At 38.2% G+C, this 22529-nt stretch overlaps 2 protein-coding genes across 9 annotated transcripts in view; one reads left to right on the plus strand and one right to left on the minus strand.

Annotated features, from left to right (window-relative positions):
- Positions 1-22529, plus strand: part of PDE1C (phosphodiesterase 1C) — a 536493-nt gene that overhangs the window by 357835 nt on the left and 156129 nt on the right. The gene's annotated exons all lie outside the window — the stretch shown is intronic.
- On the minus strand, positions 1648-2486 carry LOC123951681 (synaptosomal-associated protein 23-like). Its single transcript, XM_046020571.1, is given in 1 exon segment — positions 1648-2486. A coding segment is annotated over 1 exon segment (636 nt). The 5' UTR covers positions 2403-2486; the 3' UTR covers positions 1648-1766.

Below are 22529 nucleotides of genomic sequence, written 5' to 3' on the forward strand. Positions count from 1 at the left end.
TTGTCTGTACTGTCATTTGCAAATATCTTCTCCCATTCCATGGGTTGCCTCTTTGTTTTGTTGACTGTTTCCTTTGCTGTGCAGAAGCTTTTGATCTTGATGAAGTCCCAAAAGTTCATTTTCGCTTTTGTTTCCTTTGCCTTTGGAGACATATCTTGAAAGAAGTTGCTGTGGCTGATATCGAAGAGTTTACTGCCTATGTTCTCCTCTAGGATTCTGATGGATTCTTGTCTCACGTTGAGGTCTTCTATCCATTTCGACTTTATCTTTGTGTATGGTGTAAGAGAATGGTCGAGTTTCATTCTTCTACATATAGCTGTCCAACAAAGTCTTCTAATCAGTTTTGATCTCAATCTTTGAAATTTTGATCCTTTTTTTTAAATTTAAGGACCTTTGCTTTATTCAGTTTGTTAAGAGCTGATGAAATTTTTGCCCTCCAGCCCCCACCAAATAGTCACAGAAACATATTACCTATTTGAAAGAACAATTCCATTAGTTAGTTATAAAATTTAATTGTAAAGATCAAGCAGTCATGTTGGTCAAACCAATCCACATTAATAGCTTCGAAGTGTGCAGATACTACTTCTTAAATAAAGGTGACAAATATCAATCAGATTCTTATAACACTGTTCAGGATCTAAATAAATGTTATTCTAGACATAATTCAATCTACAAGGCTAACTGAATGATAGTGCAATCATCAATAATTAAACCAAAGGCATAATTTTCCAAATCACTTTTAGTTAAACAGAATAAAGTCTTGCTTTTTAAAAGAAGTCTAAAGCTATAAAAAACACAAGGTAATCTAACTATTTTTCTACCTGAGATCAAAGCAAGTTTCTTTTTTCCTATCTAAACATAATTCTTGACATTGAGATAAATCTGAATTCACGTAATATATTTTGTCAAACTTTTCCCAAAAAATTTTAAGTCCTGCTTTAAAGAGAAATTCTCATGTTACAATACATATTTACATATTTTTTCTTCAAAGACTAATAACAAATTTACGAGGTTAATGGGCATGTAATGGGACCATGTTACTACTAATGATGTGAAAATAAAAAGTCATTCATTTATACAAAGTGTTCCTGTATGGTGCAGTATGAAATGGGATCACTGTCTATGTACATACATAAATCACCAAACGTTCAGAAACTAAGCCCACTTTGAAAAAGTCATTCTATTTTTTTTGGAGCAGAGGTTGCCAAGTTGTGATGTATAACAAAAATACCGTGTATAAAAGCTCCGAAACCAAGTAGTAGCCTAAACTGGCAATAACTGCAACTTAAATTGAAAAATTAAACCCAACTAGATCTTTACTGTGGCTATGCAACTTTTGCTTTGTGGCCTGCAGGTTTTACTGAGGTAACAACCTCTTATCTCTTGCCTCTCCTCCTTGTGCTCGCTCCCCCTGCCTCTAGCTTCCTTCTTCATGGCTGTCTTTGGCAATGCTTCCAAATCTTGAAAGCAAAAGAACCTGCTAAAGTAAATGAGGAGGATGAAAAGTAATACTATATATGATGTATAAAAACCAATCTAAGACTATGAACCAAGGAACAAAAAGTACTAGAAGAAGTCTGAGCAGTAGTATACCCTCAAGGGAAAGAGATCATAAATGAATAGGGGGGTCTGTACTCCTCGCCTTCTTGCACATTATCTCCTGATTAAAAAGAGCATGGAACCAAAATGTCAAACTCTGAAAAGGTAACGACTTTGAAGGAGGAGCTAGAGAAGTGAATACACGATAAAGAAGTACAGCAGCAGTGTTAGCTGTCAATGAGTTTCTTTGCTCTGGCATTGGCAACATCAATACGATCTTTGTTGGTGTCAGCCTTTTCTGTGATCTGGTCTATTTGTCGGTTCTGAGCCTCCATCTCATTGCCCATGTCCAGGACCATGTTCTTTAGGCTTCCTAGGATACTTCCCACTTGAGTTAGGTTCTCTTCCATCTCATCTTCTCTGGCATCGTTAGTTATACGTCTAATGTATCCACCACTAGCTGCTCCAGTGGTTGTTTGTTGAGGCTGACCGTTTGTCACTCGGCCTGGCTGCTTAGATACTACATTGCTAGGAGAGTTGTCTCCACCATCTCCCCATGTTGCTTTGTAGGCCTTACCAGACTCAAAGTTCTTTGTCCTATTACATGGGCAGACGCAAAGGCCACAGCACTTGTTGAGTTCCGTTAAAGTCTTCTCAGACTCTCTCATGTCTTTATTTATTTGGTCCATGCCTTCCTCTATGCGGTTTAGTTGTTCCCCTTGTTAATCCAGCATAGTGATAATCTTGATTCCTGCATCCTGAGACTCAAGGGCTAAACCCAGGTTTCTCCTCGTACTTTCCAGAGACTCATCAGTAACCTGGTGGGCTCTCAGTTGAATTTCTTCTGATGACAGATTATCCATGATGAATTAAAACTTTTGATAAGTACAGAAAGTGAAACGTGGATATACAAGCAGTTCTGGCCACTCCTCTCGCGCCGCAGCCGCTCAGACAACCGAAAATTTGATCCTTTTCTAATGAAATGTATAGTTTATCTTTCCTTGAGAGAAAGCACTCATGCACATGCCTCTGGAAAGAAGACTCCCTGTGTGTACAGAAATTCTGGGGAGAATGAATTAAGTATATTGGAAGAATTACTCATTACTTAGGGGCTTATACCCCTGGTCCTTGATGTTTATGAGACCATAATTGGTGGGCTTGCTTTCACCTTAAGATTTGAGTACTAATTTTAGGTTGGCAGAAAATGAGGAGCTTAATATCTCCAGGTGTATTACCTTTGGCAATACAAATCAACTTACTTATCTGTTGCATAAAAAAATACAAAATAGATCAACAATCAATATAGCTTTTTGTTGAACCAGACTTCCTTTGGAAAAGTGGTTCCCATAAGCTTTCTGACTCCCAGATATTTGGTGAGCAGATACTCCAGGGCACAGGTCAAATATGTGTTCTGAGCCTCACTGGGCTAGACTTCTGATATCTTTTTGATGTTGGGAGCTAGACCATAGACATAACTCTTACTTATTACCTTACATGGAACTAATCTGGCAACATTTGTTCTGCATTTAGAGCATGCATGCTCTGAAGCTCAAAGCTTTCCAAATTGTTGAAAGACAGGGTCTTTTTTAGAAGTAGCCTAACCAGGGGAACACACATAGAATAGGGATTTTTTATGTTTTCAGACATTGGAATTTCCTTTTTACTGGGAGCCTGGTCCTGCCTGGCCCATCTCTATGGCTACAGCTACATATTCTCTACCAGTCATAGCCAATTGTATTTTTTTTTTTTTTTAGTGTTATTGACATCTTGCTTCTGCAATAGCCTAGATGGTACTTTTTTTTTTAAATACATGTGCTTTTATTTTACTTTTTGTAATAGCTTTATTGAGATATGGTTTCTTCGGTTAAGGCACATGTCCTAACTCATCAAATTATATACATTAAAAATGTGCAGTTTCTGTATATCAATAAGAACAGTAACAATAACATAAACCATGGTACAATTTTATTTTATTTTTTATAAAGATTTTATTTATTTATTTGACAGACAGAGATCACAAGTAGGCAGAGAGGCAGACAGAGAAGGGAAAGCAGGCTCCCCGCTGAGCAGAGACCCTGATGCAGGGCTCGATCCCAGGACCCTGGGACCATGACCTGAGCTGAAGGCAGAAGTTTAACCCACTGAGCCACCCAGGCGCCCCTGTGGTACAATTTTAAAAACGCATCTAAGTGACAAGAACCGGATTGTTAGATTTATCAGCAGAAAAAAAATTCCTCAGTGAATGAAGAAATCTTGTAATCACATGTGAGGATCAGCTGTATTGGATGAACTTTTAAAAGAAAACAATATAGATGGTGTTTATTTTTCACATTTGTGCATGTCCCAAGTATAGCCGTCGCCCACACGAGAGATGGAATCCAGGCAATACCATGCTTTCTTACTACAGCCTCCAGTGACGTTTGCTTTCCTCTCATGGTGTCCTAGAAGAATAATCTCAAGTTTCTAAATCAGATCCTTCTAATATTTTGCATCATCACTCACTTGAACAGCATCATTTATTACGTATGAGACAAACAGCAGCACACATCAATTAATACCCCTTGGATCAATTTCAATTCATGCCATTTTAGGGTATATTTCTTCTGGGAATTCAAATGGCTTTGACATCTTTGTTCTGCTCGGTTCATAAATTATTAAGGGTCATAACTTTAAAAATGCACCCTTTCCTGGGGGCAACTAGGGGCAGCATGAGGGAATTGGGTTATGATAAAAGGCTATTCGAAGGACACAAGTTGGGAGCTAGCAACCCTGAAACTGATACTGTTTCTGGAGAAGTTTGGAGGGATTCATGATTCAGACTGATACAAAACACAGTGCTTCATACTGCTTATGATTTCCCTCCTGGGCTTTGAAATGAGGTATCCATGCTTTTCAACCAGAGTCAGTGTTACACCTCTGGCTCTTTTTACTGTGGTTTCCTCAGGCTACTCTGGGAAGAGAAAAATGGGTTGTTCTTTTTTCTACCTTTAGAAAGATGTTTAGCTACTATTTTTAAACATAATTGTAAAAGGAAACCCAGAAAGGTAATCTACCTCCCCACTCTGTCTTCACATGAGTAGTGATATCTGTTTCACAGACAGATAGCTGATTCTCAGTTTTACTGGCAATATTATTTCTTGTTTTGTGTATCTTTGCTTTCTTAAGTATCAACAGTATTTGTTGTATGATTTTGTCAAACAAAATCACTGAAAATACCACTAAATTGTGATTAACAGTTTTTAAAGCACTTTCATACACCAATCTTATTTGAGCTACATAGGAATACTCACGTTATCATTGTAAGAGCACAAATAACAAACTCTTGACATAAGAAGGTAAGGAATACCCCAGTTACTGCGTTAAAGAGCTATAGAGACAAAATTAGATGCCAGATGCCAGACAGCTTCAGTTCAGTGTTCTTTCTCCAAAATGTTGGAAAGTTTTCCATTAGGAATGACTGACCAGAGGGGATGTTGGAAAGGTCACAAAATCCTTATTATTTACATATTAATATGGTATACAGACGTTATCTCTTACCTCTTCCCTGGATCTGTCACGATCTGATTCAGTTCTGGGAGCAAGCAGTGTGGTAGGGCTGAGAGGGGTGACTGTAGATGAAGGTTCCAAGGTAAGGATAGTGTCCCTTTCTACGCTGTCCATAGAAACTTATATGCCTTTGGCAAGGGGATCTTCTCTCTCATCTAGCATAGCTTCTGTGGGTTTTAAACCATTGGAATTGGTACTGATATCTTCTGCAAGATGATTAGCTTATTCTAGAGATAACTTGACTCGAGAGACAGTGCTGGTGAGCAAGTCTTCTCTATCCTTCAGCTTCGAGTCGGTGGGTTTCTTGTCCCCTGTGAAGGAGGCTTCCTTTAGGCTGCCATCTTTTCTTGCCCTTTACCATTGCTTTTTAGGGTTCTACTCAATGTACTTAGAGTACCATCTTAGGATTTTGTTTCCAAAGGCTCACGATAGCCAGAGTTCAGGTCACCTTTGCTCTACTGTGGAATGTTCTGGTAAACTTGTGCCTTGGGAGGCTGCCATATGCTTGGGTGGACAGCTTAGGTAAGTGGCTGCTTAGTGTTTTGAAATGCCAGTTTCCATTCAGAAGATTGGGTATCTTGCTTATTCTCTGTCATATGCAGAACTAGGGCTTTAGCTGGAATTAATTTTATATTTGCAATTAACTCTGAATTTCTGTGTGGATGTGTGATGTGGAAGGTGTGTGTATGTTTTGTTCTTGTAAGGGGTGAGATAGGCAGGGCAAATTTACCTGGAGAGAAGGGAAGGATGGAAATGACCTGGTTGGTCTATGTGGCTGGAAGAAGAAGACCCAGTTAGGATGATCAGGGTTAAACTCTGGGTTCACTAGCCCACAGACAGTGACTGGTTTTCATTCACCTTGTCATTCCCAATTCCTTACCAGAATTAGTGTTCAGTAAATGAGGACCAGGGAGGGACCAAATGTTCATATGAAACAGGTTCCTGCTCAGGTTACTAGACACAGTCTTTGTCCTCCTCCAGGGAAGCTCTGACTTAGAATCCCTATCTTTATCCCTAATCTTTTTTTTCTTAAAGATTTTATTTATTTATTTGACAGAGCGAGATCATAAATAGACAGAGAGGCAGGCAGAGAGAGAGAGAAGGAAGCAGGCTCCCGCTGAGCAAAGAGCCCGATGTGGGACTCGATCTCAGGACCCTGAGATCATGACCTGAGCCGAAGGCAGCGGCTTAACCCACTGAGCCACCCAGGCACCCTCTTTATCCCTAATCTTAATGCCTGCTCCTAATGTCTCCTTGTGTTCTGTGGTATCCCTAGACTTCTCTGCTCCTGCTATTTCTCCTGCCCCCTCATCTCCTTTCCTCTCCTTAGGCTGTCCAGGTCAGCAAAGCTGGATTATTTGAGTGTTCCCTAAGGTCCCATTTTTTGTCTCAAACAGAAGTCTTTGCAGACATTTTTTCCTAGTCTGAAGGATGAATCAACAACCTACTGGGCAGGGAAGAACTGGATAATTATTCAGGGGAAAGCCTGATGCAGATTTTTCCAGTCTGTTCTCCCAATTACTGCTTCCATCTTAAGCAGTAAGTCTGCATCTACCTGAGAGTATGTCAGAAGAAAAAATATAGCCTAGACAACTCTACCTTCCCAGTACAGCATGGTTAGTCAGAGATAGAAGGAGGCAACTTGGTACAATAGAAATGTCATGGGATTTGAAGTAAGACAGCTGGGAGTGCAAATCCTGTCTTTGTTATTTATTAGCAGGAGCCTTGGGCAAATAACCCCATGCCTTTGACTCCCATTTTGCTCCTTGCATGTAAGAATTCTTTACCTGGAAGGTGACTGTGACAGAGAATATAGATGTAAAATCCCTGACACAGAGTATTTGATAAGCAAATGGTATCTAGGATGATCATGATTAATAGTAACCTCTCACCTTGTTGTAAGTCTGATTTGTTTCAGGACTTTGGGTCTATTTGATCCCATTGTGATTTGAAACTGAGAATCAGAACCACATCCCAGCTCTCGGGTCAAATATAGAGGGGTTATGAGACCACAGGCCAAGTCATCCAGAAGGCTTAGTCCCCCAGTGATCTACCAAAAAACATGGGAATGTGGGCCTTACAGAATGTATAACTCAACTACTTGCTTCTGGGTCTCAAAAATGAAAACAAGGGCTTTCCCCAGCCAACAGTTAGACATATCCCAGATAGTCTTGGATACCCAGGCTGAGACTTTGCCCTGAAGTTAGAGGAACCCCAAAAATGGTTGCTAGCCACCTTCATAGGAACCTCTCATGGACTGGAATCTTGTTTCACTCCTCTGTACTTCTCTAGGATTAAGCAAAGAAGTTGGAGAGAGGGGAAACTCAATGTTTGTTGACATTGGAGCTTCCAGTGACTAGTCAAGAGATAAAACATAATATTCACCTTTAAAGTCCTTTCACTAGAGAGAGTGTGTATTCATTCACAAAACACACATTTGAAGAGGGTAGGGATCAGTTTTTTGAGAAAGGGTAAGCATATTTTTCACTACTTGACAGATGGGAAGCTCAAAGCCAAGAAAGAACAGATATAGACCTGAGAGAGGGACAGTGGTTTGCTGACTCTTATTTCTAATCTCTCTTCTTAGAACCCAGTATCTAGTGTCCCAGACAAACATGAGTCAGGGAATAGTTATATCCTGTCCTGGGACAGTGAGTCTGCCTATTGCATTCTGGGATGAGTATTTTCCCAGAGCAAAGACATTGGTTTGAAAAGTTGGGCTTCCTACTCACAGGCCACAGTCATACCATCGGGGCTCTGACCTACTTTCCTGCTTGGAGGAGGTGGTGGCCCTTGTCCAAGTCTTGACCTTCCTCTGCTCTGCTTGTTGTATTCCACATCTTCCCCTTTCTTAGATTCATTCTTTTGGTAATTGGAGAATTCTTTAATTCATGTTCTGTGGAGGCAAAGTCTTCTGAATGCTAGAAGGCTTGAAATATGTATATAAATTTTTCCCTTTCTCTTTGAATGTCAGCTTGATGGGAACAAATTCAAAATAATATCCTATCCATACTCAGTGAGAGTTGTCCTTTCTCTCCTCACACTCCAGTGTTGTCGATGAGAAATTTGATGTCAATACGTACCTTTGTAGGTAATCTGTTTTCTCTTTTCAAGCTTGTACTATTTTACTCCTCACTAACTTTGATGTTCTGAAATTTCACCACAATATATAAGTATAGTTTAATTCATCTTGCTTGACACTTGAACCCTTTTCAATTTGAAACTTGTGTTTTTAGCTCTGGGACTTGTGTTTTTAACTCTGGGATTTTTTTCCCCCTAAAATTTCTTCACTTACTTTTTTCTCTCTGCTGTTTTTTTTCTCTCCTTCTGAACACCTGTTAGATATATATTGAAATATCTTGATCCATCCTCCTTTTTTCTTAACTTTTCTTTCATATTTTGGAGGTCTATTTTTTTATATTAAAATTTTTTAAAATTTAATTTCTTTTCAACATAACAGAATTCATTGTTTATGCACCACACCCAGTGCTCCATGCCATATGTGCCCTCCATAATACCCACCACCTGGCTCCCCCAACCTCCCACCCCTTGCCCCTTCAAAACCCTCAGATTGTTTTTCAGAGTCCATAGTCTCTCATGGTTCCTCTCCCCTTCCAACTTCCCTCAACTCCCTTCTCCTCTCCATCTCCCTATGTCCTCCATGTTATTTGTTATGCTCCACAAAAAAATAAAAAAAGTGAAACCATATGATAATTGATTACTTTTAAAAAAAAAATACTTACCATTGAAGTACAGTGGATATACAATGTTTTATTCATTTCAGGTGTACAACATAGTGATTAATAATTCTATACAGTATTCAATGCTCACCACAAGTGTAGCCATCATTTGTCACTGTACAATGTTATAATACTGTTGACTAATTCTCCAAGCTGTACTTTTTGTCTCTGTGACTTATTTTATAACCAGAAATTTGTACCTTTTAATTCCCTTCACCTATTTGCTCATTTCCTCACCTCACCCTTCTCCCCTCTGGCAACCACCAGTCTGTTCTCTATATTTATGAGTCTGTTTCTGGTGTTTTGTTGTTGTTTGTTTTGTTTAGATTCTGCATATAAGTGAAATCATATGGCATTTGTTTTTCTCTGTCTGACATATTTCACTTAGCATAATGTCCCCTCGGTCCATCTCTATTATTGCAGATGGCAGATCTCACTCCTTTTTATGACTAATAGTACACATACATGCATACACACGCACATACACACAGGAACTCTATATTTTTGTTCTGCATCCTGGAAGAGTTCCTTGACTTGTTATTTCTGTTTCCTAAATTACAAAGTGCTATTTAGCCCCTCTATTCAGTTTTTTGTCCAATGATCAAAATTAATTTAAAAGATCTTATGGATCTTTTAATTTATGGATCTCATATCTTTTAATTTATGGATCTCATAAATACCATATCCCATCTCTTGAAAATTGTCAGTGTATTTATTCTAAATTTATCTTTGCTCTATTTCCTCAGGTACTAGTTCTGTTGAGTTTGGTGTTGGGTTTTCTAAAACATTTAGTGATTCTTGCTAATCTTTTTTCTTTGTATTTGAAAATCCCTTTTTCCTCTCTGCTTGACCTACGATACTATATTTCCAGTTAACGTGGAGATGATCATGCATTCTTTTGAAAATGTTTGCTGGTAGCTTGTCTTCTGGGTATTAGGAAATTGCTGTCCTTCTTAGTGTCTGGTACACCCTCAGCCTCTCTGGCTCTAGCCCCACACTCTCTGCTTTAGCCAGTGGGCATTGTCCCTGCTGTCTGTTGCTTAGCACAAGAGGAACAGTGGTGAAGCCTTAAATGGCAAGGAACTCCAAACCTGTCCCTGGTGAATACTTCAGGGGTTTCTCCTGGTATTCTGCCTCAGTTACCCGTGAGTTGGCTTTCCCCAAATGTTTTTACTTTTTTTTTTTAAGATTTTATTTATTTGTCAGAGAGAGAGAGAGAGAGAGAGAGCGCCCGCACAGGCAGAGAGTGGCAGGCAGAGGCAAAGGGAGAAGCAGGCTCCCTGCCGAGCAAGGAGCCCGATGTGGGACTCGATCCCAGGATGCTGAGATCATGGCCTGAGCTGAAGGCAGCTGCTTAACCAACTGAGCCACCCAGGCGTCCCCCAAATGTTTTTACTTTATAAGCAGTTCTTGCCTCTATGAATTTTGGGATGTGGTTTCATTCTGGTTTTGCTTCTGAGTTGGACTGTTAATTGTCTATGATATTTCCTTAAATTTTCTGTTTCACCATGGAAACTTTTCTTAGCTTGCAAGGATGTTTTGCACATTTAAAAATACATTTTTAGTTATTTCATGGGATTTTAAGGGGAAGGCAGGGAATATTTATGTGGTCCATCAGTCATCACTCTCCTTCTTCTCCACCCCCTTCCTGCCCTGCCATTTTTCTGTTTCCTATGTATGGAAGACATAGGCTTTTAAAAGTTTCTTTTTGATTGGTTACATCATTTATTGTAACATAATAAGAAATCTCATTGGAACCAGATGCTGATCAGAGTATAACACAACAAACTTTTTTTGTGATGGGCTGTGTTGGGGTGGGTCCTCTGAGGTAGCAGGAGAAGTGTCTGAGTGCGACATTCCCTAGTCTCACTTTCTAGTGCAGGGGTCAGCAAACATTTCTATAAAGGACTTGATAGTAAATATTTTAGGATTTATGAGCCACATAATCTCTGTCACAGTTACTCATCGCTACTGTTATAGAATGAAAGCAGCCACAGACAGTATACAAAGAAGTCAGTTTCAAATAAAACTTCCTATGAAAGCAGTCCAGTGGACAAATTTGACTTGAGCAATAGTTTGCTGACCCTTGCTCTAGTGTAACTTGCTGATTCAGTTTGGGGTCTAGAGCATTATTTAGAATATAAACTATTTTTTCAGATCAGAATTTTATGAGAAAGTTGATCCATCAGGTAAACCCCACATACAAAATTTCAATATCAACATAATACTAGAAATGTCACTTATCTTTCTGTTTATGTTTTGAGTTATTTTCAGTCAAACATTACTGGAGAGCTTGAACAAGATTGTGGCCTGGGTCATATCTGAAAATACTGTCCTCTGATGGAGAATTGATAGATGTTAAAGAAGTTATCTCATGAATACTCAGTTATGAATTTCTGAAATGCTGAAATGGAGAACGACCAGCATCCTTCCTACCCCATAAATAAACTCTGTGCAGGGAGAAGTGTGGGTAGGAGCTGATGGTAGGGTAGAAATGACAGTAATGTGAATCTGCTGATAAATGAAAAGACTCTGAGAGCCACAGTGAAAAAGATGAGAGGCCATTTTGAAGGAAGCTACTTTGATAAGAAAATGGCTTCTCTTCACTGCAGAGGAGTTTGTATAACAGTCCAGCCCTTCACTTTACATTTATGGAGTGGAAAGCCTTGCCTGAGTTGACATAGATGAATCAAGACTCAGACTGAGGCCTCTGATTTTCCAGCTTGTTGCCTGTCCCATGACAGACAATGTCAACAGATGCCACGGATATCCTTAAGAGAAAAAAGTAAAAAAAAAAAAAAAATCACTGGGGAAGATGAATTACAATCCCCCTTTGGCTGTAGTTTCTTTTCTGTTAGACAGTTGGGGTGGAAATCATGATTCTCAGCTCTGACTATGGATTAGAATTGGCTAGACAGCTTTAAAATAATTTCTACACACAGGTTCAATAGGAATCAAGTGAATCCATGTTTCCAGGAGGGACCTGGGCTTCAGGATTTTGAAAGTTCCCCATGTGATTCTAATGTGTCGTCAGAGCTGGACAGCATTGGTCTGACATTCATTGCCTTTAGTTTGTGGGGACTCTCCTGGATTCAGTTTCTGTATTTCACTTTGTGGTGATGGTTGTGGACGGCTGAGCGTGCTTCTTCTTTATGAATTTCAGTTGGTCCTGAGTGGACTTTTTGGGAGTTGCCAAGACTTTTTATCCTTCTAGGTTACTTCATTCTGCCTTGACCTTTGTCATATACCATCTTATGTCTTCCCTCTTCCTTCCTTTCTATTTATTTTGATCAGTTTCTGTCATATTTCATTTGTCCATTTGGTAGAAAAGAGATAGTTACTGGCCTAAGCATGGCCTGATGAGTCAGGCAGGGTGAGAACTGTTCCTGCATGTCTTGAGGTGGCTCTCTGAAATCTTTATTTACCTTCTTCTATCACCTCCCTCTGATCAGTTCTTTCCCCTTAAAAATTCTTTGCTTTTCTCAACTGTCAAATTTGTTTCTTATTTGTTTCTTACAAGACACTTGTCATTATCTCCTCTGTTCTCTGGCACTATGGGAACATAGTGATCATATCACTAAATATTAGAGAAGATCATATCATCAAATATTGAAAACAAAGCAAGGATTTACCATTAACAGTTGTTTTCCTTTTAACTCTTGTCCAACTTTGTCAACTTTATGGATAGTAACCTTGAGAACTGAGTGAAATTGTGTATTCATCGTTCACCCAAGTCAGTGATGTGTAACTAAATAACCATGTACATGAGTCAGCTACTTTCTTTACAAAGAAAGTGACTGTGTGTGTGTGACTTGAAAAAATAAAAAGTAGTCTGGCCACCTCAATAGTTTTGTCCCCGCATTGTTAGAATAGTAATTTTAAGTTAAAGGTTTTACTGGTGTTTGGGCTTCTTTAATTTGGACACTCTTAAAGGATTTAGATTATGTGTCCAGATTTTTCTGTGCAATACTTGAACATACATTTAGGAGCTAAAAATGCTTTAGTGCTGGTGGTAATGGTGTTGCTGAGGCCTTGATGTTGCTGTATTCACAGTGCACTGTAACCATAATGACGATTAGAAATATAACCTAAATAGTTTATTCAATTATTCATTCAACAAAAATTTTAAATTATTGAGTACTTATATGTGCTAGGAGTTAATTATGAAGTATGAAGATGATTCAAAGTAGGTTTTGTTAAAGCTTTGCAGTAAACTTTTGTCAAAGTTTTGGCATTTGTGAGGTAGAGGTATATATATATAATTAAAATGAAAGTGTTCTAAAAGTAAATATTGTATTAGGTATAAAGGGATTTCCACCAGTAAAACTGAATCTGGCTTTAAGCTGTTTGACTGTTGACCCTCACTTTATCCAGTTGGTTTGCTCTTTTTTGAGATGTTTTACAGGATAAAAGCTACAAATTTTGGTAATCCTATTACCAAAATTTGTGACTAATTTTGAAAACTGCAAATTCTAGTCCTCGACAAACCGCATTTTATTTATTTATTTATTTATTTATTTATTTATTTATTTATTATTTTACAGGGGGTGGGGGAGAGGGAGCTTGGAGGAATGGCAGAGGGAGAGGGAGTAAGAGAACTCAAGCCAGTTCCACACCCAGCACAGAGCCCAATGCAGGACTCAATCTCATGATCCCCAGATCACGACCTGTACCGAAATCAAGAGTCAGATGCTTAACCAACTGAGCCACCCAGGGACCCCTACAAACCATTTTTAAATGTGTTAGATGCCTACTGATTTTTTTTTTCCTAGGATGCTAGATTAATAGCCACTGTTGAATAAAAAATAGATCTATCTTCCAAGATGACATTGCAATGATTTCAAAATTGCTTGTAAGTCGTGTAAAAGGTGTTAGACTGTGTCTTCACAGTAAGAAATGTGCAGTGAGTAAATAAGTAAAGGGCTCAATCAATATAGATCTCCAGCCTGTATGATTAAGGATAAAAAAAAAAGGGAGGCTCTTTTCCTCATCACAAGGGAGTTTATTTTAAATGAAAACCAAATACCATTATAAATAAAGCAAGGTGGGCTTTTTTTTTAAAGGCAAAAATGGAGAAATTCTTTATTTATCTTGTACTGTCTGGGAATGGAGTGCCCATCTTAATGAATTTTATAAAGAACCGAAATTTGCTACTGCAAATGGCACTTATAAAAACTGTATTGTATTGGACAGTCCTGAGAGTAATATCCATGTTCATTCTTAAGCATAATGTACTGAATAAAATGAGTTTCTTAATGGTTAATATTGTTAGCATTGACAGTTGGTAGTGAGCATTAACTTGATGCGTATAAATATTTATTAGGGCAATAAATGGTTCTGGAAGTCTTTTTTAAAAAGATTTTTATTTTATTTATTTATATATTTTAGAGAGAGAGAATGTGCGGAGGTGGGGGGAGGTGCAGAGGAAGAGGGAAATAGAGAATCTTAAGCAGGCTCCATCCACACTTAGTGTGGAGCCTGGTGTAGGTCTTCATCTCACAATCCTGAGATTATGACCTGAGCTGAAATCATGAATCAGATGCTTAACTAACTAAGCCACTCAGGCACCCCTAAAAAAGACTTTTTAAAAAGAGAATTTTATTTATTTATTTGAGAGAAAGCGAACGCATATGGAGAGCACAAGCAGGGGAGTGGCAAAGGGAGAGAGAGAAGCAGGTTCCCCACTGAGCAGAGAGTTCAGTTCCAGGACCCTGGGATCATGACCTGAGCTGAAGGTGGACACTTCCTTAACAAACTGAGCCACAAACAGGCATCCCCCTGAAAAAGATTTTTAATTGCAAAAAAGCACATCTTAACCATTTTATGTGTATAGTTTAGTAATGTTAAGTATATTCCCATTGTTGTGCAACAAATCTCTAGACCTTTTCATCTTGCAAAACTGAAACTCTATACCCATTAAACAACTTCTCATTTCTCTCTTCTCCCCCAGCCTTGGACAACCACCATTCTACTTTGTTTCAATTAATTCAAACTGCTTTAGATACTTCTTAGGTAGAATCAGAGAGTAGTTGTCTTTTTTTTTTTTTTTAAGATTTGATGTATTTATTTGATAGAAAAATAGAGAGCACAAGTAGGCAGAGTGGCAGGCAGAGGGAGAGGGAGAAGCAGGCTCCCCACTGAGCAGGGAGCCCAGTGCAGCCCTGGATCCCAGGACCCTGGGATCATGACCTGAACTGAAGGCAGCCGTTTAACCAACCGAGCCACCCAGGTGCCAAAGAGAGCATTTGTCTTTTTGTGATGGCTTATTTCACTTAGCATGGTGTCCTCAGTGTTCTTCCATGTCATAACCTGGAACAGAGTTTCCTACTTTTGTTCCATTTTTATTGAGAAATAATTGACATACTGTACTGTCTGAGTGTAAGGCATACAGCATGATGGTTTGAATTACATATATTGTGAAATGATTACTATAATAGGTTTAACTAACATCCATCATCACATACAGATACAACAAAAAGAAAGAAGAAAAAAAATTTGTCCTTTTGATGAGAACTCTTAGGATTTATTCCTTCAACAACTTTCTCATCTATCACACAGCAGTGTTAGCTATAATCATTATGTTGTACATTATGTACAACATAATGAGTATGTTGTACATAGTACTTATTTGTCTAGTACTTATTTGTCTTATATCTGGAAGTTTGTACCTTTTGAACATCTTCTTCCAATTCCCAGACCTCCTCCTCTGGTAACCACAAGTCTGATTCCTCTTTCTATGAGTTTGTTTTTGTTTATTTTGTTTTGTTTTTCAAGATTCCACATATAAACAAGAACATACAGTATTTGTCTTTCTCTGTCTTACTTATTTCACTTAGCATAAGGCACTCAAGATCCATCCATGTTGTCACAAGTGGTGGGATTTTTTATGGCTAAATAATGCTCCATTGTGTGTTTATACACAACTTCTTTATTCATTCATCCACCAATGGACACATAAGTTGTTTCTATGTCTTGGCTATGAACATGAAGGTACAAATATCTTTTTGAGTTAGTGCTTTTATTTCATATGGATATATTCTCTGAAGTGGAATTGTTGGCTCATATAGTATTTGTATTTTTAGTTTTTTGGAGGAACCTCCATATTGTGTTCAATGGTGGTTGTACCAACTTACAATCCTGTCAATAGTGCAGAAGTGTTCCCTTTTCTCCACATTCATGCCAGCATTTACCTCTTGTCTTTTTGATAGTGGCCATCTAATGAGCATGAGATGGTATCTTCTATGATCTTAATTTTTATTTCCATAATGACTAGTGATGTTGACTGTTGTTTCATGTACTTGTTGATCTTTCAAAGGCTGAATAATAATTCTATGGTATATATACACCATGTCTTATTTATTCATTTATTTTGTGGTCATCTGGGTTTCTCCCATCTCTTGGCTATTGCAAATAATGCTGTTACTTTAAATTCCCAATAATAGTGCATAAGGGTAAGAGTTGTACCACATCCCTACCAGCACTTAGTTTTAGTTTTTGTTTTTGGTTTAGGTAGTAGCCATCTTAACAGGTGGGATATCTCATTGTGGTTTTGATTTGTGTTTCTCTAATAATTAGTGATGTTGGGCATCTTTTAATATGGTCGTTGGCCATTTCTAAAACTTTGGACAAATGGGAAGTCCAGAATGTGTGTGTGTGTGTGTGTGTGTGTGTGTGTGTGTGTGTGTGTTTAATTAACCCCTTATCAGTTATATGATTTGCAAATAATTTCACTTATTCTGGGTCCTGGATATTCTTTGATCAGTTTTTAATACATTGCCTATTATAAGGCTATTAAATGTAACTCATTTCTTCATTCATTCATGGAACAAATATCTACAGTACCAGCACTATTCATATGCCTGACCTTAGTTTGCTCTCTATCCACTTTCTATTTCCTTGTCTCTAAGTTGCTATGAGTTTTTAAACCAGAGAAGTTCTTACACTTGTATGCAAAATATGAGTTCATAGGTCTATAAAGCTCTAAATATCTTGCTTATTATTATCACCTTCATGAAGTTTAGTACCTGAACCTAGTGTGGGGAATTCTCTTGACCCTTCCTATTTGTGTACTTGCTTATATATGTTTCTGATTCCTATTAAGTTTGAGATTAATGAGGTGCTGTAACTTTCTAGAGTTCTTTTCTCTCTTGGAAGGAATAGAATTATAGTGCCATAAGTATAGTTTTTTAGAGCACATTGTTGAGTTTCCTTTCTGTAGACCTTTTCGTTAAAATCTCTCGGAAAAAGAATTTAAGTTTTTATCAACAATTGGCAGAAACAGTCCTTCTTTCTACTTGGGTTTTGTTGTTGTTGTTGTGTGGGTAGCATCAGTATTAATATAGTTTGGCTGTGGTGAAATTTGTTACTCTTTATGTCAGCATATCAGTGAACTTTATGGGCCATTCCCTAATTCATCAAGGCTATTTGTCAAATATACAGCCATATGTGATTCAGTCTTTGGTCTTTCAAACCAAAAGATTATATTTATATTTATATTTATATTTATACAAATATATATAGGACAAGTTTTTTTTTTCTTCTTTCTTTTTGTTGTATCTGTATGTGATGATGGATGACGGATTTGTACCTTCATGTTCATAGCCAAGAGGTTTGGAAAAAAAAAACAAACGATCCTTTGTCAGACCACATGTCTCATAGTTTTGGTTTGCAGAGTATGGTCACTGTAAATGTATATAATGAGAAATAATGGAAACGTGGACAGAGGTTGCTGCCTCTATCCCATGGAAGATATTCTTTCCTATGTTCACCTATAGTGAAGTCCCCTCCCCTCTATCAAAATGTGAGAAGTGGTGGGGCGTCTGGGTGGCTCAGTTGACTAAGTATCTGACTTTTGATTTCCGTTTGTGTCTTAATCTCAGGGTCATGAGTTCAAACCCACTCTGGGTGTGGATCTTACTTAAAAGAAAAAAAAAAGTGAGAAGTGGGGATAATAGGCATTTGTTGTCCTCACTTCTCCCCAACCCATGCTCAGTGCAGTGAGCATTGCAGAAGCTACTATTACTGCTAGAAATGTCTTTCTTCCCCACCCATTGCCCCTTGGTGATGTTACGCCTTGATAAATAGGAGACTGCAGAGGTAACGAAACTTTAGTACAAAGGATCCCAGAACGCTATTCTTGGGACTATTATATCATTTTATTTTGTTTTGTTCTTAGCACATGTACCTGAACTTTAATTCCTTTTATCCTTCCCTGCACCTCAACCAGATCTTAAATACCTCGAGCCAAGGCTCTAAATAATATTTGTCATTACATCTGTCTCCAGGGCCTAGCTCTATGCCTGACACAGAGTGGTTGCTTGTGAATAAACAAATAAATGAATGAATGTGCCCCCTGGTATCATTGGAACCTTTTTCTAACCTTGGCGTTGTTGGCTTTTCATTTGTACTAGAGCTGATTTATAGGTTTTCCTTTCAGAAATATAAACTTCAGTGTGAAAAGCAAAAGTCAGAAGAGAATGAACTTGTGCCCTGAAAATCAATAAGAGGGAACTTCTGTAAGAGCGAGAAGTATGGGCCTGGGGTAAGGGGCAGAGTGAAATAACTGACTTGATTTGTTAAGGAAACGGGAGAAAGCCCAGGGCCCAGGGTTGACAGCCAAACATTTTTTATTTTAAAGTATTGATTTCAATTAAACAAAGGAATTTCATGTTAGTATATGAGCCTTTTTATTCCTTTCCACGTACCCAGGATGCCTTCTCTTCACTATTTCAACCACTCAGCATTTTAAACTTTATAGACCCATCATATATAGATTAAAACTTTATCCATTGGCTCTTTTTTTTCCCCCAAAAAGATTTTGTTTATTCCTCTGAGAAAGAGAGTAGAGAGCATAAGCAGATGGGTCGGGGGAGAGAAGGGCAGAGGGGAGGGAGACACAGACTCCTCACTGAGCAGGGAGCCTGATGTGGGGTTTGATTCCAGGACCCGGAGATCATGACCTGAGCCAAAGACAAATGCATAATGACTGAACCACTGAGGTGCCCTATCTATTGACTCCTACTAAGAAAGCATTTGAGGTTTTGCTGCCTGTCATAAGAGAAGGTTATGGGATAAAATGAATCCATTCACTTGACATTTTTATCCTCACATGTGTGCTCCAGAAATGAGGTTTTTAGTTTAAAAATGCAGTATTATCATTGCATTTTAAATAGGAAATAGTACATAATCATTTACTTTCCTCCCCCCCCCCCAAATCACGTATTTGTATTATCAGAAAGGGAATTTAGTATTTGAGGATTCTATTTCTTGTAGAGCTAGACCCTCATAGTCATCTTGCCCATGGTGATCCTACAGACAATGGAAGGTGAGACTGGCTGTCAGTCACCCTGAGAACAGCAAGTGCTACCAGAGACTTTTAGTGAAGGTTCTGGTCACAAACAGGCTCTTAGGAGAATGGTGACATAAGAAAAACATACCTCTTCCTCATCCGTACTACAAATCAGATAAGTTTTGAGTACTTTTACTATTAACACTTCGATTGTGAGATAAGAGAGTTTTACCATATAAACCTGACATCAACTCACATAAACGAGTGTAATTTTTTTTACTGGGTGTGCTATCTGAATTTGCTGGAGATTTTTATGTCAGAAATTTTCCACTTCAAAGAGGTTGTGTTGTGAATATAAATTCGTTTCAATGAGAAACACGCTACACAGATAAGGGTGCCACTGGACTAAATGGCAGAATTACATTAATTGTTACGTTGTTTTCTGAATTATACTTACCAATGAAAATATTGTTAATGAACTAAAACAAATAGTCTTAGAGAGCTATACAATTACTATTTGATTTAAGTAGATGCATTTAAAAAAAACTGAATTATTTTTGAAACTGGTGTCATTCTCACAGCAGAGATGGGCATCAAATAAAGCATTCTTTTTCATGCTGTGAAAAGTTCTCCTTACGTTTCATGGTGTCAGAACATTGTGCCACCCAGGAGATACGGAGTCTTTTGGTAGAGACCTGGGAGGTAGTGCTAAAAACTTTTGAGAAAATTCTATATTTTTTCCTATACTGTGGAAAAGCATAAGTGGAACAAAGCATGTTCAAGGGCCTTGAAAAAATAAAATTCATTCTTTGGGCATAGTTTTTTGAAGTCATCATAAAACTGTTATATACTTGTTTAACATAATAAGCCTATTGGCTGTGCTTGGCATAAAAATCTCTTATTTAGGTAGAAAGTTTCCTTTTATTTATTTATTTTTAAAAAGATTTTGTTTATTTATTTTTTAGGAGAAAGTGCATGTGGGTGGGGGGGAAGGGAGAGGCAGGGGGAGGGGGTAAGAATCTCAAGCAGAATCCCTGCTGAGCATGGAGCCCAGTGTGGGGCTCAATCCCAGGACCTTAAGATCATGACCTGAGCTGAAACCAATAGTTGGATGCTCAACTGACTGAACCTCCAGGCACCCCAAAAGTTTCTTTTAATATGATAATTGGTGTTGGGGCACCTGGGTGGCTCAGTGTGTTAAAGCCTCTGCCTTCAGCTTAGGTCATGATCTCAGAGTCCTGGGATCGAGGCCCGCATTAGGCTTTCTGCTCGGCAGGGAGCCTGCTTCTCCTCTCTCTCTGCCTACTTGTGATCTCTGTCTGTCAAATAAATGAATAAAATCTTTTTAAAAAATATGATAATTGGTTTTGAAAAGCAAAAGACTCCTCAGTTCTGGGAAATGAATTAGAAACCGTTCTTTCATGTCAGTGGTTACTGTAGCATCACTTCCAGAAGTAAGTACTTAGGTATTAACCCCATTCATGTTTTAATAAATTGGAAATACTGTATAAATATACTGGTTTACTATTTTATCAGATTGTTAGTTTTCTGTCATAGCTCTTTTAGAGGCTATGTTCTAAAATGCTCATAGGTTTGCATTCCCCTTTTTTAAGTAAAGATTTTATGTGTGTGCGTGTGTGTGTGTTTTAAGATTTATTTATTTGAGAGAGAGACAGAGAGGGAAAGCGCTGGCGGAGAGGGCATAGGGATAAAGAAACTCCAAGCAGACTCTACGCTGGGTGTAGAGCCCCATGTGGGGCTTAATCTCAAGACCCTGAGATCCCAACCTGAGCTGAAACTGAGAATTGGATGCTTAACCAACTGTGCCACCCAGGCACCCGTCACTTTCAACTTACATATTTAACACACTGACAGTCTGCTGTACTATAAACTTAAAACTACAGTTTGCTGAGTTGCTGATTTGTGCTGAGATCTGAGTTAGGGACTCTCATATGTTTCATTTAACTAATTCTCATGACAATGCCATACGTAGGCCGGAACATTAGCATTTACAAATCTCTGAGTTGGAAAACATTTTATATCATAGGCCCTTGAATGACTCACTGAAAAAGGAAAAGCATTTGAAGACCCACAGTTGGCAAGTACACAAATGCCAGGCTGTATATGTGTGTGTAACTGCACACACACAAGCATGAGTGTAGGATAAATATAACGTAATCTATTCATCCATCATGAATACAAGATACAGTATTCTGTTGATACGCTGCTATGTGTAGTAACAAGTATACTTGTGTCTCACATTATAGCTGTTTTGAGAGGACTGGCAGCCTTGCACCTGGGTGGGCAGGAGGAGAGAGATTTACGATATATTTAAGACATAAGGCACAGAGTGTGCACATACGCACACATGGAGATGCGGGTTGTGGTGCATATGTGTGTGAGTCTGTGTGATTTTGCATGTTTGCCAAATCTCTAATCATTTATTGAATTCTAATTTTACATGAAAATTTAGCCCTAAGGTTTAAAATACATTTGAACATTAGGTAAAATCATGAAAACTTGTGGTTTTTAAAATAATTTTTTTTCTCATTTTCAGTGATAATGATGTCTACTTCAGAAAATGGTGCTTGTAACTTAAATATTTTTAAATTATGAAATATGAAATATAGATGTATATGGTAAAAAAATGCAAACACTGTGATGAAAATTAAGTTTTCCTTCTACCGCAAAGAGGCCCACTCCCCAGAGATTGTCAGTGGTTCCTGGTGCATTGTACTAAAAGTTTTCCCTGTAATGATGTGCACATACAAATATAAATATAGATATAAATAATTTTTAAAAGTGCAAATGAAAGATACTTTGCACATGATCATATTGCTGTTTTTTCCCCTTGAGTTTCCCCCTAGCATCCTGTATAGATTTTCCTCATTCTTTTTGGACAATATGGAATTTTATTGTACTGATGACCTAATGTCTTAACTAGAACCTCACATATAACAGACACGGAATAAACATGTGCTGACTTAATAAGTTAAATAATTGAGGGGCGCCTGGGTGGCTCAGTGGGTTAAGTCTCTGCCTTCGGCTCAGGTCATGATCTCAGGGTCCTGGGATCGAGCCCCACATGGGGCTCTCTGCTCAGCAGGGAGCCTGCTTCCCCCTCTCTCTCTACTTGCCTCTCTATCTACTTGTGATCTCTCTATATATACCAAATAAATAAAATCTTAAAAAAAATAATTGATTTAGTTATTCCTCCCACTGATGAAGAGGGACAGCTGACTGATACAGACGTATTTAGGGAAAAAAAACAATCTAATAATGAATCAAATTAATAGTGAGGTTCAAATCAGCCTTACAGACCTTTATCCTTTGGAGTCCACTTATTGGTGGGGCTCTGTTTAAATAAATTCTTCAGCTCTGATCCCAGTAGTAATGAATCTCTCTCTCTCTCTCTC

This window comes from Meles meles, chromosome 10 (genome assembly GCF_922984935.1).
Source record: "Meles meles chromosome 10, mMelMel3.1 paternal haplotype, whole genome shotgun sequence".
Taxonomy (NCBI): Eukaryota; Metazoa; Chordata; class Mammalia; order Carnivora; family Mustelidae; genus Meles; species Meles meles.